Below are 12,621 nucleotides of genomic sequence, written 5' to 3' on the forward strand. Positions count from 1 at the left end.
AACAAATGTAACATTGAGTGTTTTATTAAATTTAAATTTGTAGTTTTTGAGCAACAACATACAATCTACATAAATAACGTTAAAGTGTCTTAAGACTATTCTTCACCATCAGACTCCATCGATGAACTTCCATGCAGTAAACTTATCTGACTACCGATATCTTCTTTTCTGTAACGTTGTCTCTTACTTACTTCTTTCTCCATCCTGTCGCATATATTTACCACACTTTCCCTGAGCTCCATGGGAATATCTTTTACAATCACGTCCTTTAATAACGCGTTCCTTACTTCCGTATCGGTCACACTTTTATCTTTACATTTCTTTTTCCTTTTAAAACGACGTTTAACACATTGCCAATGTTTTTTTATTTCCCCTTCGGATCCTTTTTTATACAACCATATTGTGGTTTTAACACAACATATAAAAGAAAACAAAAGCGCAGTTATACTTATTATGCATAGTATTATGGTGAGTATTGCTGATTTAAAACATTTACTAAAATCAGTAAATTTATCTTTCGTATAAGGATACAGCCTTCCATACATTAAATCTCTTATTAGATTAATATTTTGTGAAATTGTGGAACAGTTTGATTTTACTTCGAGATAAGTATTATCTTCAGTTGTGGTTTGCGTCGCGATGCCTAATCCAGATGTAATGGCATAAATATCTTCAACGGTTATGGGCATTTCTAGATTTCTACATGAATTTGAATCTGGCACATACACTATATCTGGTAATTCTTTATAAAGATTTCCCATGCAGACAGGAATATCGACGCATTTATAATCATTATCGTAGTGCATTCGATGACCCAGATACTTCAGATCACAATGAACAGGTAAACAAAAATCTAATGAATCCTGGTCTAATGTATCACAAGCAGATATTTTTTCGTTACGTAAATAATCACCAAAGAGTTTCTTCGAACATTCATTAACTCGTGTGTCGAATGGAAGATTAACATTCAATTTATCAAATTTTGTATTACACTGATATTGTATTTCGAAACTACAATGTCCTTCTAAATCATGTTTGTGGATTAATGGGGAAATATACAAAAAAGTCCTTCTATCCCTCGGTTTAATAATATCATCAGACGGTGGATAGATATCCAAAACTCTACAAATATCTTTCTCCTGTCCCGCTAAACAGCACTTTTGATGTGAAGCACGCACTTTACATAACTTTAAGCGACTATTATTCTCAATGTCAATATAGAACTGTAGAGCTACAGAGTTCTTAGTCAATGGCAAAATTCCTTTGTCCACAATCGATAAGGTGTTTATGTTATTAATTATTATTATTACAAGAAAGAACCGTGAAGCTGCTATAACAATTTGACATATTTTCATTGTTTCTTTAGAAGCTGACATTATAATTTCTTTTCTACATGTGAGTCCTTATATAAAAACTCTAACTAAATATGAGGATTTTATGGTATACTTAAATATATTTTATGAACATTCTGTATAAATTAAAAATGTATGTGTCTTAAATGATGTGGATTAGCAATAATTAAATCAATTGATTTATATTATGTTGTCAGATATTTTATGTAGAAATACAATCAGCCAGCTGATTACATTACATATAGTACATATTAGAAATATTAAACACACCAAATGTCGAAACTAAAATAAGATTGTTTTCACCTATAAACTTTCATAATATGTGTAAGGGGAAAGTAAGCCCACTCAACTTTTAAACAGAAATTACAGCTCGTCCTTACTGCTTATCTTTAAATATTTCTCTTTTATAAAGTCAGAACCTCTTTCAGCTATCATCATGGTTGCAGCGTTGGTATTAACACTGGGAATCGTAGGCATAATGCTTGCATCAATCACTCTCAGTCCACTGACGCCAATAACTTTTAAATGACTATCCACGACAGAGGTAGAGTCCGCAGTAGACCCCATCTTTGCAGTACCTACTGGGTGATAAACATTATATGTTAGCGTTCTGGCCATGCATTCCCAGTAGCTATCACTACCTAAATCATAATGATCACAATCTTTGAAGTATATTCTCTTTAACTCGGCGTTTGCTTTTTTAAAAGTATCAGTGTCAACAATTTGTATTACTCTTTTCAAGCTTTTCACAAATACTTCCATATCTTTCGGGTGGCTGAAGTATTTCGAATAAATCTTTGGATGTTCTTTGGGATCGTTGGAGCGTATCAAAATTTTTCCCCTAGAATAAGGCCTACACAGAGATACAAAGAAAATTATTAATTCGCTGCCTGTATTCATTCTAGAATATTGTTTACATATATCTTCATTAAACGACATTACATTTCTACACATTGAATATACGTAAGATGTGTTTGGCACAAAATAGTTATGGTCTATTTGTACATCAGGAAGACTTTTACCGTCTGGAACAGATAGAAATGCATTTATATTTGGTTGGTCGTAGTTGGTTGCATGTGGACCCTTCTGTTCTGTTAAATATTGAAAAGCCGCGTTCAACCAAAATGTTTCACTTTTTGCCAAAGCCCCCGTATTAATTGTCACAGGTATAGGAATTCTAACGTGATCCTGTAGGTTTTCTCCGACTCGTAAATCAGAGACAACCTCGATGCCTAAAGTATCTAAATGTAGTTTAGGTCCAATACCTGATAGCATCAGTAAAACAGGTGTATTTACTGATCCAGCACTTAATATTACTTCTTTACTGGTAAAAAATTTAGCTTCATTATTGTTAGGCAAGGTAACTTCGACACCCCTGGCTACTTTGTTTTCAAATATTACTTTATTAACAAATGTGTTTTTTAAAATATATAAATTTTTCCGCTCCTGGATTTTATTTAGAAAAGCTGTAGCTGTGCTTACTCTTCGTCCTTTAAAGTTACCTCCTCGAATTTTACCAAATCCCATTTGACTAGGCCCGTTCAGATCATCCAAATACTTTAAACCTAAATCTTTGTATGCCATGGTAAGTGTTTCTGTAAATTCTGTATGTAGACAATTCAGTTGATCAACTATAAATTCTCCATTAGTTCCGTGGTGCTTTCGAAGTTCTGAATTATGAAGAATAAATGGATCAATAATTTTTTCACTTTTCATGAAGTATTTTGTTATTGTATTCCAATCCCACCCGTCGTTGGGTGCAACGTGCCATGACGCGTAGTCATAAGCGCTACCTTTCATATGAAGTAGGCCATTGATGGATCCGGTACCGCCCAACGTTCTACCCCGAGGCCAAAAAGATTTGCCATTGACACATCCTCTGTTCGTCGTCTCATCTTTTTCTGTGTAATATTGCCATGCGTCTTTACTATAGTGTGTCGCTCCAGAAAAGTTTGGAATCTGCAATCAGAAATAAATTACCTGCTTCAATAATTATTACGTCTACCTAGTTTAATTTTTGGTAAACAAGGATATATCTCCTTCAAGTCCTGCGTTCCCGGTGAAACGCAAATTTATAGAACAAGCAATTTCAATTAAATGTAATGTAATGGAGTCATACTTTTATAATGCCTAAAAGTTAAAATCATTTATCATAATATAGGTAACACAATGTACACTTAGGATCGTCAAAAACTTTGTAACTGTAAGAAAACAATTATTTATATAAAACCACCAGTGTCAATAATAAAATTATGGCTACAAATGAACAATATATATTATGACATACAATAGAATCCGTTTGTGGATCACCACCCGCCTCTATTAATAACACCCTCCAATTCGACACTTCTGTAAGTCTGTTGGCAACAATCGATCCAGCTGTACCCGAACCGACAATAATAAAATCAAATGAATCTCCATCTGAAATAAAACAATTCAATGATACTTATAACCGTAGGAATATTTTGTCTAAATTATTCATTTACATAGTGTAGCCAGGATAAAACATTCAAAAGCTATTAATGGATACAGTACGTTTATGAATAAGGGAGGTAAGTTTTGTTAAGCAATGATATCTTTTAGTCCACGTAGTATGAAAGCACCTGCCACACAAAATATAGGTGCACACAATCTCTATTATTATCATTTTTAATATCTCTGCGAGTTACAAACGCTTAAATAAAACAATACAGTTTTAATGACAACAAATAACTTATATTATTATTATTTTAGGGTTGCCTGGAAGAGATAGCTTTGTAGCGATAAGGCCGCCCGTTGTATCCCTAATAATTTATGTTATTTGTTTTTCTTTTAATGTAACGAAGTTTCATTAAATGTTTATTTAAACCAGGAATGAACATTAAGATAGATTTGATTAAGGTAGGTCACCATGTCACGGCCCCCATAGGTAAGAACAATAAACCCCCAAACATGAAAACTCAGATATTATTCATAACATGAAAAACCAGATTATAAGGACATTATGCGATATTTTTCCTAATTAAGATTCCTATTAAGATTCGAATAGACAAAAAAGTCACCAATTAATAACGCAAACGAACAAATAAGCGCATTCTTTGGATTGTCGACGAATATTACTGACGTAATGACAAATACTAGACGTAATAGCAAGACTCACATGCTTAGAGCTATACCTGAAATCAGGTCCCCGTGATCCCTGGGCCAGGATTCTGTGATGAGGCATTGGGCAGCTAGAAGATGTGTCACCAAATTCGTAAAAGAAGACCCGGCTGCTCCTTGGAGCAATTCTGGACATGACATCTTACTCTGACAAAAATATGGCTGCAACAAACAAATAAATGGTCTCACAATGTCTTAACATTATGTATAGGTACACTTTTATATTCCCAATATTAAATTATTGTGTTCCAGATGTTTCTACTAAAAGTAATTAAAAGACAATGATATGTTAACAATAATAAACTATCATTAAGTTATGAAGCGGACTAAAGTTAGTAAATTCTATTAAATTTAATACGTAGGCACTGTTCTATACAAAAATACTAGTATTTTTACAATATTAATTAGTTTTTAGATAATGGGTATATGGCATAATTATTATTTATTTTTTTCTCACTTTAATCAATACTTCGCCAGCCACAAACAGAGTTACGACGACAATATTAAGTGACTTGTAATTTATCTTATCATACTTATGTAAATAAAACCACCCATTAGTTATTATACAATGTAGATTAGCAGATAGTATAACCACTTTCGATATGTTCAATCATTATTATCTGGGCTGGTGACCCGCGTAGGTCTGGTAGGGGGAAAGTTACGTTTAGAATTTTTGAGGAACCAAACCAAGATGTGTCAGCGTGTAAGACAATTATTTTAATATAAAGGAACTGTCGATTGGTAGCTATGTATCATAATTATTTACTCGGAACAGAATACCTAATTTAAAATGGTACCATGCTCGGTATTAATACCAATACCATTATAAAATTTAAATTATTACTTTAATGAATTGTAAACTTGCCCTTGCATGCTAAAATAGAAAAAATCACACGATAAATCATTATTTATATACAGAGTGGCCAAAAAGTCGTGAATCAAACGCAAATAGGGGATAGATGAGGTCATCATCTGCAAAAAATATCTACATGCTGTATCTTTTTCATAATATCCACTAGATTGTTACTGATGAGTTATTGCGTTAGACATACTATTTATAGTTCTTTATTGAGTGTATTGAAGATAATATTAAGTTATACGATCTAATTTTTTTTCAAATCAAACCTTTTTGTTAACTTCAGACCCCACTGTGAAAAAAAAAATACTCTACCGAAAAGTGACTCTGTATTACAAGTTTTGGCGCATTTAATAGGGATTCTGAAAAGGTATTACACATGGTCATGAGTCTCTCTACTATCTTTCTATCCGGTTTTTCGGTTTGATCCACGACTTTTTGGCCACCTGTATATAGCATTCTACACACTTATATAGTTCAGCTGTACGGGTTTGACCCTAACTGAATTAATGGGTCAGCACTATTCAGATTCATGCATTTCGAAGTAGGTAGTATTTCTGACTGTCTATGTTCATTAAGGATACTCCGTCTGATATAAGTATTTATACCGGGTTTTTTAATACATATACATATAGAGATTCTCATGGTCATAACTTTGCCCCTTTTTTAAATAAGATTATGCCGTTATATTCGTTAGCATTCGCTGTACAGAGTTTGAAAATAGCAGTCTTTAAAATCTGAATTTCTACTGTGCTAGTCTAGTGCACACATATTCGTATTTATAATATAGTGTTAAATATTCTTTAGTATATGAGCACCAAGTGTGGCAGTATATTATGTATATGGCTTGTGGACTCAGTTTCCGCACTTAGACTCTCACTAGCTCCGTCACGTCGTGCGTAAATGTGTGATAGTATACAACTCAAAGTAATCTGTGGTTACAAGTATCAAATTATGGCAAGTGGCCTATTAAGTATCCTATATCTGTGGTGGAAAATAAATATATATAATAAGTCGTGTTCTAAGTAACCAATACCAAAGGCGGGATAAAACGAATTAAATAAAAGCTAATATTATTAGTTTTAAATATAAATTTCCTTTATTAAAACAGATAAAATGTGTAATAATCACAAATCCTGTGACTGGTAATTCTCTCAATTCACTGTGAAGATCTGTTCAACACTCCTACAAATTATAAGTATTACTTACAAGAAATTAAGAAAATCGGTAATAGTTGAAAAGAAATAGTTACAAGTCGATGGAAATTTAATTGTCACTAAACATGACTATTTTAAAAAAAGTGTACACTCTTGTATTTCTAAGAAAAGACAACAAAATATTGCTGGGTCTCAAGAAACGAGGTTTTGGCGTAAACAAATGGAATGGATTTGGCGGGAAAGTCGAGCCTAATGAGACTATTCTTGAAGCAGCAGCACGGGAATTAAAAGAAGAATCTTGTATTGATGTTAAGACTAGTGAATTGCGAAATATAGCTCATTTGGAGTTTACATTCGAAGGTGATCCCACTATGATGGATGTAAGAGTATTTTCTGCAAATGTTTTCCAAGGTGAACCTAAAGAGACAGAAGAAATGATACCAAAGTGGTTTGAACTTAATGCAATACCTTATAATGACATGTGGCCTGATGATAGTATTTGGTTCCCACTTATGTTAAGTGACAAATTATTTTATGGAATATTCCATTTTAAAGGATTCAATACAATATTAAACTATAACATTCAAGAGTTAGAATCAATGGAAGCTTTCTACAAAATACATAAGTAAATGGAATGGCTTTTATTCTAACTTGTGTGTCATAGTTATGTGATTAAAAACAATTGTGATAAACAAGTGTTATATTATTCCTCTAGGCTTTTGTATTATTGAGCTTTTTCTAGAATAGAAACAGTCTAATATAGCTTCAGTAAGTTTTATCATGCAAAACATATACTGTAAAAGTATTATCATCATAACTTCAGATACAAAATGTGTTTTGTATAATAAATTATTAATCATAAAATATTTATGTATAATTTTAGACATGCAATTCTTTATGAATTTATTTTATCCTCTGATCCGTAGCAAATATTGATAGTATTTGCCATGCCATGTTTTAACAATTTGTTTGGAATGAATTACATTTTTAATGAAACAACATTGTATCAAAAAAAATTATAATTTACAACTGTAGCTCATCATTAATAACTATGGAATCATGTTATGCTTAAAACTGTACTTACAAACTTAATAAAATACTTTCCGGAACCAGACAGTAACAATTACCATTTAAAAAAACACAAGAGTTTTATAAAATCTTTACTGGTATGTTAAACTACAAATACATAGTATGTATGACAGAAATTCTCAAACCGGAACAATTAATAAAAAAGTTGATTATTACAAAGAAAAGTATTAAAAAAATAGTTTATTATTTTACACATAAATTATGGAACAGTTCAGGGAAAACTTATCTATAATATGGTAAGTAGTTTTACATATAATTTTATGAATTGGTAAATCTGTTAAAAAAATCTAGCAGTTTCTTAATGTAGCAAACATACAAATAGTCTGTCAACACTATTGATATTTATGAATCAATATAAAACAGCACCACTAATACTAATCCTCATCTGGTAGATTGAGAAGGGCAGTCCGTTCAAGATTTCTAGCAAGAGCAAATCTTAGCATATCTGCTTTTTTACCAGTAAGAGCACAAGAATGCAATTCTAAACACAGCATTATTTCATATGTGTCATCAGCTGATAACACTGGTGTTTCCGTTTCAAGCAGCGGTAAAGTGTCTAAGAGAAGAGTCTCCCAGAAACTGAAATATGTTTTAAAGCACTATATTATTGGTAAGCAAAGAAAACAAGATAATTAAAAATTTTAACTACTATTTTCTTTTATCTTTTCTTATGAAATGGCTAAAAATTTCAACTCTCGATGTGGTTGAAGTGTTCATTTCTAATTAATTACGTAGTCTAACTCCGCAGGCTTCAACCATAACAATTAAAATCTTTGGCACATTTTTCAGGATAAAAAAGGCTATACTTACAAATCTGGAGATAGTTTTGAAGTAATCAAAGAAACCAATAACTTGGCAGCTTTTCTGAACTCCCTGTTCTTATACAGGATGTGGAAATCACAGTATTTACCTGAAATCAAAACAATTTTGTTAAAACAAACAGCAACAAATGTTGACTATATGGACATATTTGTGTCTATAATGTGTATGACATTAAGGAGGTCATTGTATATTTCAATATATACTGTCAAAACTGTGAATTTTATAATTCCAGAATTTGCAGTAACCTATTTTAATACAGAGGCCAGAGTTAAGTTTGTTTTCATAACAAAAAAAATATTTGTTTACTGACTGAGTAGCACAGTGGATCCAGTCAGTAGCAATTCGGCGTGTGGCAATGGAGCCCCGGCGCAGTACCGCCGTAAGGCCTGTTCGGCTGCTCGCGCGCACAACTCAGTGGAACGAGTGCGGCCTCCCCACGCTAAAGCGGCACCCGAATTCCCACTTTTTAAACGTCGCGTTGACATACAACCACAAACTGTTTGCACTAAAAATAGAAATAATTAACTGATAATTCTAATGATGTAATAAATCAATGGCAGATATAATCAATAAAGTTATATAGATAAGTATAAGTTATATAAAATTTACATTTAGTTCTCAATTCAAAGGCGTAGAACGGGCAGGGCAATAAACTCTCCGTCAGTGTTTTAACCGCACAAACTCTATTTATTTAAACTTATCATTTTAATAATATGATAAAAAATTAAACTCTCGTCGTGAAAGATGAAGTTTGATAGACGACAAATGTCGATATCTAAATGAGGATTCCAATCAATGTGGTTCTAAGAAAATATTACAACAAGTAATAAGAAAAAGCTAATTATAATAAATGTAAATTGTTCACAATTGATTGGAAATAAATTGAACGAGCCAAGGCTGTACATTTTGCTCACTCAGGCTTTCTTAGTTTTATAAGCGTGCCGATTTCCTAAATTGTCGAAGTTACGCCCCGAGAGTTTAGCCAGACGTAGGCACTCTCTTCAACTGTTACGTTGCATTCATTCATTACATAGCAATTAACATTTCATTATTTCACTTATATTTTAATGTTGTACACGAGTGGTTGATATAGAGTAAATATTATTTAAAGCATCCCGATGACCCAGGGACCGTACATGGACTTTATTATTATATCATATGTCATAGCATATAATAACAGATTTTTACATTTTATTTTTATGCGTTTGGTTAGGCGTTGATTGAGATATTGAAAGCTGAAAGTAAAATATTATAATGCAAAAATTTATATTATTCATATATAATTTAGTTCTTTTATATGATTAAAACAAATTACAGAGTTCTGAGTGTAAGTCCAGATTTAAAAAAGTTTTGAGTTATGTTCAATGATTTATGATGTTAATAAAGATTGACTTACCAACATTTGGCAATCCATATTTATTAGCCTCTGCCAATATCCTCATTGCCTTGGCTTCAGAATCTATTGGGATCCTTTCTAATAATAGCTCAGCTCTCTTGAGACCCTCGGGTGGGGTAGCAGCAAGGTACGAGAGACCTGCAGACCAGAGAGACTTATGTTCCATCAGTAATGTCCCATATTCCAAGATAAGACTGTCTCTAATTTGGGCTGTAACACTAAAAAAATGCTCAATTAACTAATGAGAACTTAATGTTTTATAAAAAACTATCGGTAGAAAATGGATCTAAATGAAAAACTTGTTTAAAAACTGTGACTTACTCAATTTGTTTGTCCAAGATCTGCAATTTACCACAATGATATAGCATGTCGGTGAGATGCGTTGCAGACCAGCCATTGTCCGATACTTGTTGCATCTCATGTATCACCTAGAACACAAAAAATGCTCTTTTACAATAGTATTAATTAAAACCATTTCAGTTTGTTATTCTTGTCACAAAATCTTCACCTGATGTAAATCCCCCTCAAGCAATGCTTGTATTATTATATCTAAATGAGTTTTTTCTCCTGGTGTGAGACCAGCACATGCTGCAGCAGCACTCGCCAGTTCCCGCCGTTTTGCCCATGGCATTGTAAACAGAATCCAACCTCCTAGCATATCAAACCATGATGTGTACTTGATGCGAATAGTCTCAAAGGCAGTATAGTCCCCAATCATAATCTGTAAGACCGCCAAGATTAAATTTTTAATTATTGAAATGGAGAAACATAGAGATATGATTTAGGTAGATACATTATCTGAAAATTACATGTGGAAATATTTATGAATACTTATGATTAAACAAAATACCCTTAATATAAGTTCTAGTTGAGGCTGTAGAGCCAGAGAGCCACTAGTATACTTCGACCTGCACTCAGCATGCCAGTGTTTCCAAGATATTGTAAACTCTCCACTAGATATTCCTCCATAAACCTGTAATGATATCACACAATAATAGTATGTCAGATTAATTAACAATAAATAAGAACCCCAGGTGATACAACCTTTTTAGGTCTGGACCTTGGATTTCTATACTTATTAAACTTATACTTCTTTTGGCACATTAGGGAAAAATAATGAGGCTAAATTTTTACAATGTGCGCACACCGTCACCCTGAAGTTAGCTATAGTGTACATTTTAGTTTATACTATTGTAAGTGTTGTTTTTTCTACAAACTTATAATAAACATTTTGAAAAGATTTTATCTTGTATGCAAAAGAAGTATTACTTCTAACACATGTACACACATGTTTTTTTTATTTTATTTCATCAATATAATAGGCAAGTATATGATGAGCCTGAACCTGACACATGCTGTCAACTTAAAGTGTAAGGGAAACCAATTTAATCACAACGATTTCCTTTACTGTTTATGTATATATATATACTGAGCGAATGTTAAATGCGTAAATAGACAGAAAGTTCATAGGGGTAGAGCCGGAATCAAACCTATTACCTCAGGAATAAAAGTCGAATGCTGAAGCCACTAGGCCACATGCTTTAAGATTAATTAACAAAAGAAATAGCCATTCAAGTAACTAAAAGACTTACATTATAAACAGGCATAGCACGCATTGAGTTATCCAGCAATTTAAATTCACTGCTATCAGAAGATGAGTGGAGTTTTAATAGAGCTCTAGCCACATCAATTCTGCCTTGTACCACCATTCCAATGACAGCATTCCAATATTCTGGATTGTCTTCGGAGCCCTTTTCACATGCCTCTAAAATTGATGCTGCAGTCTGCTCATGGCACGGAAAATGAAACCTAGCCCACTCTAGTATATATGGTAAGACAATCTCTCCAGGAATAACATCTATATATAAAATTTCACACAAATGCCAAATACATTCTATTGAATAAAAGATAGTTGTAAAAGATTGAAGGCTGTTCCTTTCCAAGGCATCAGAAGCCTTTTCGGTAGCCTCTTGTAAGTTCTCCAGACATACCCTCACAATAGAGCGGTATTGACGAGATAGTTTCAAATATTCCACTTGATTATCAGAACTTTTTGACATATCAGAAGCCTTTTGCAGAGACAAAAATGCACCATTTGCTTCATTTACTAATTTACGCAAAATAGGAGTAAATAGTGATATTTCTTGGCGGATATCTAAAATGTTGTTATCACAATTTTCAATAGTTTTACTCGTTGTTTGACTACCCGGAAATATAGCAATCTTATTCCCTCGTCTCCAAGCGCATGCTACATTTCTCTCAAAACATTTGTGTGGTAGATTCTGAAATAAATCTCTAAGTAATTAACAATATATTTTTTCAAACATAACCTTTATTGTAATATTTAGTAAAGCACTTACAAACTGTTTTACTCGTTTCTTCGTGTATATGGTATGAGAATTCGGAATTGCATCCGAAAACCGAAAATTCATCGTTTATTTTACCAAAACTTCGCTAGAGAATAGGGTAATATAAAATTTATCGCAAAAATGTAAACCGTTCAGACTTCTGTAATCTGTATATTTTTCAGCGGCAAGCACAGGCCACAGACTAGGACAGAACCGTTAACCGAATAATATCAATGACAAAGAGTATTTGTATTTTTTAATGGTTCTAATTTCTAGCTACTGGGCGAAGTAACTATAAGAACAAATCGAGGTACAGTTCGATATAAAAAATAAGAAAAATTATTAATTAAAATAAACATGAAAAATGAAATCCTAATGAATAATATTTAAATCTGAATCTATGGTAAAAATAATTATTATCTGTATTCTGTTGAATTGACAGTAATTACTTGATTGAGTG

At 32.6% G+C, this 12,621-nt stretch overlaps 3 protein-coding genes across 3 annotated transcripts; 1 reads left to right on the forward strand and 2 right to left on the reverse strand.

The window, feature by feature from the left end:
- Nucleotides 1-8: 8 nt before the first annotated feature.
- On the reverse strand, nucleotides 9-5,272 carry LOC125057812 (ecdysone oxidase-like). The gene is made up of 4 exons (XM_047661719.1): nucleotides 4,951-5,272; nucleotides 4,508-4,655; nucleotides 3,640-3,773; nucleotides 9-3,311 (listed from the first exon to the last, which is right to left on the reverse strand). Exons 2-4 carry the CDS (start codon nucleotides 4,632-4,634, stop codon nucleotides 1,716-1,718), a joined length of 1,857 nt encoding a protein of 618 aa, XP_047517675.1. The 5' UTR covers nucleotides 4,635-4,655; nucleotides 4,951-5,272; the 3' UTR covers nucleotides 9-1,715.
- A 1,043-nt stretch (nucleotides 5,273-6,315) lies between these two features.
- LOC125057836 (oxidized purine nucleoside triphosphate hydrolase-like) lies at nucleotides 6,316-7,198 on the forward strand. The gene has a single exon (XM_047661751.1). It carries the CDS (start codon nucleotides 6,632-6,634, stop codon nucleotides 7,133-7,135), a length of 504 nt encoding a protein of 167 aa, XP_047517707.1. The 5' UTR covers nucleotides 6,316-6,631; the 3' UTR covers nucleotides 7,136-7,198.
- A 312-nt stretch (nucleotides 7,199-7,510) lies between these two features.
- Nucleotides 7,511-12,345, reverse strand: LOC125057811 (nuclear pore complex protein Nup85). The gene is made up of 9 exons (XM_047661718.1): nucleotides 12,174-12,345; nucleotides 11,406-12,095; nucleotides 10,664-10,786; nucleotides 10,322-10,534; nucleotides 10,135-10,241; nucleotides 9,814-10,031; nucleotides 8,728-8,922; nucleotides 8,406-8,505; nucleotides 7,511-8,174 (listed from the first exon to the last, which is right to left on the reverse strand). Exons 1-9 carry the CDS (start codon nucleotides 12,243-12,245, stop codon nucleotides 7,970-7,972), a joined length of 1,923 nt encoding a protein of 640 aa, XP_047517674.1. The 5' UTR covers nucleotides 12,246-12,345; the 3' UTR covers nucleotides 7,511-7,969.
- Between the last annotated feature and the right edge of the window lie 276 nt (nucleotides 12,346-12,621).

This window comes from Pieris napi, chromosome 17, assembly GCF_905475465.1.
Source record: "Pieris napi chromosome 17, ilPieNapi1.2, whole genome shotgun sequence".
NCBI lineage: Eukaryota > Metazoa > Arthropoda > Insecta > Lepidoptera > Pieridae > Pieris > Pieris napi.

What these genes read in the sequence shown, in the direction of transcription:
- LOC125057812 (XM_047661719.1), bottom strand. Translation starts at nt 4,634, where the DNA reads ATGTCATGTCCAGAATTGCTCCAAGGAGCAGCCGGGTCTTCTTTTACG. An exon ending in TCACGGGGACCTGATTTCAG is followed by an intron (nt 3,774 to 4,507) that starts GTATAGCTCTAA and finishes GTTTTATTTCAG; the next exon opens with ATGGAGATTCATTTGATTTT. An exon ending in ATCCACAAACGGATTCTATT is followed by an intron (nt 3,312 to 3,639) that starts GTATGTCATAAT and finishes TTCTGATTGCAG; the next exon opens with ATTCCAAACTTTTCTGGAGC.
- LOC125057836 (XM_047661751.1), top strand. Translation starts at nt 6,632, where the DNA reads ATGACTATTTTAAAAAAAGTGTACACTCTTGTATTTCTAAGAAAAGAC.
- LOC125057811 (XM_047661718.1), bottom strand. Translation starts at nt 12,245, where the DNA reads ATGAATTTTCGGTTTTCGGATGCAATTCCGAATTCTCATACCATATAC. An exon ending in TTGAGGGGGATTTACATCAG is followed by an intron (nt 10,242 to 10,321) that starts GTGAAGATTTTG and finishes TTTGTGTTCTAG; the next exon opens with GTGATACATGAGATGCAACA. An exon ending in TGGATCCACTGTGCTACTCA is followed by an intron (nt 8,506 to 8,727) that starts GTCAGTAAACAA and finishes TTTTGATTTCAG; the next exon opens with GTAAATACTGTGATTTCCAC.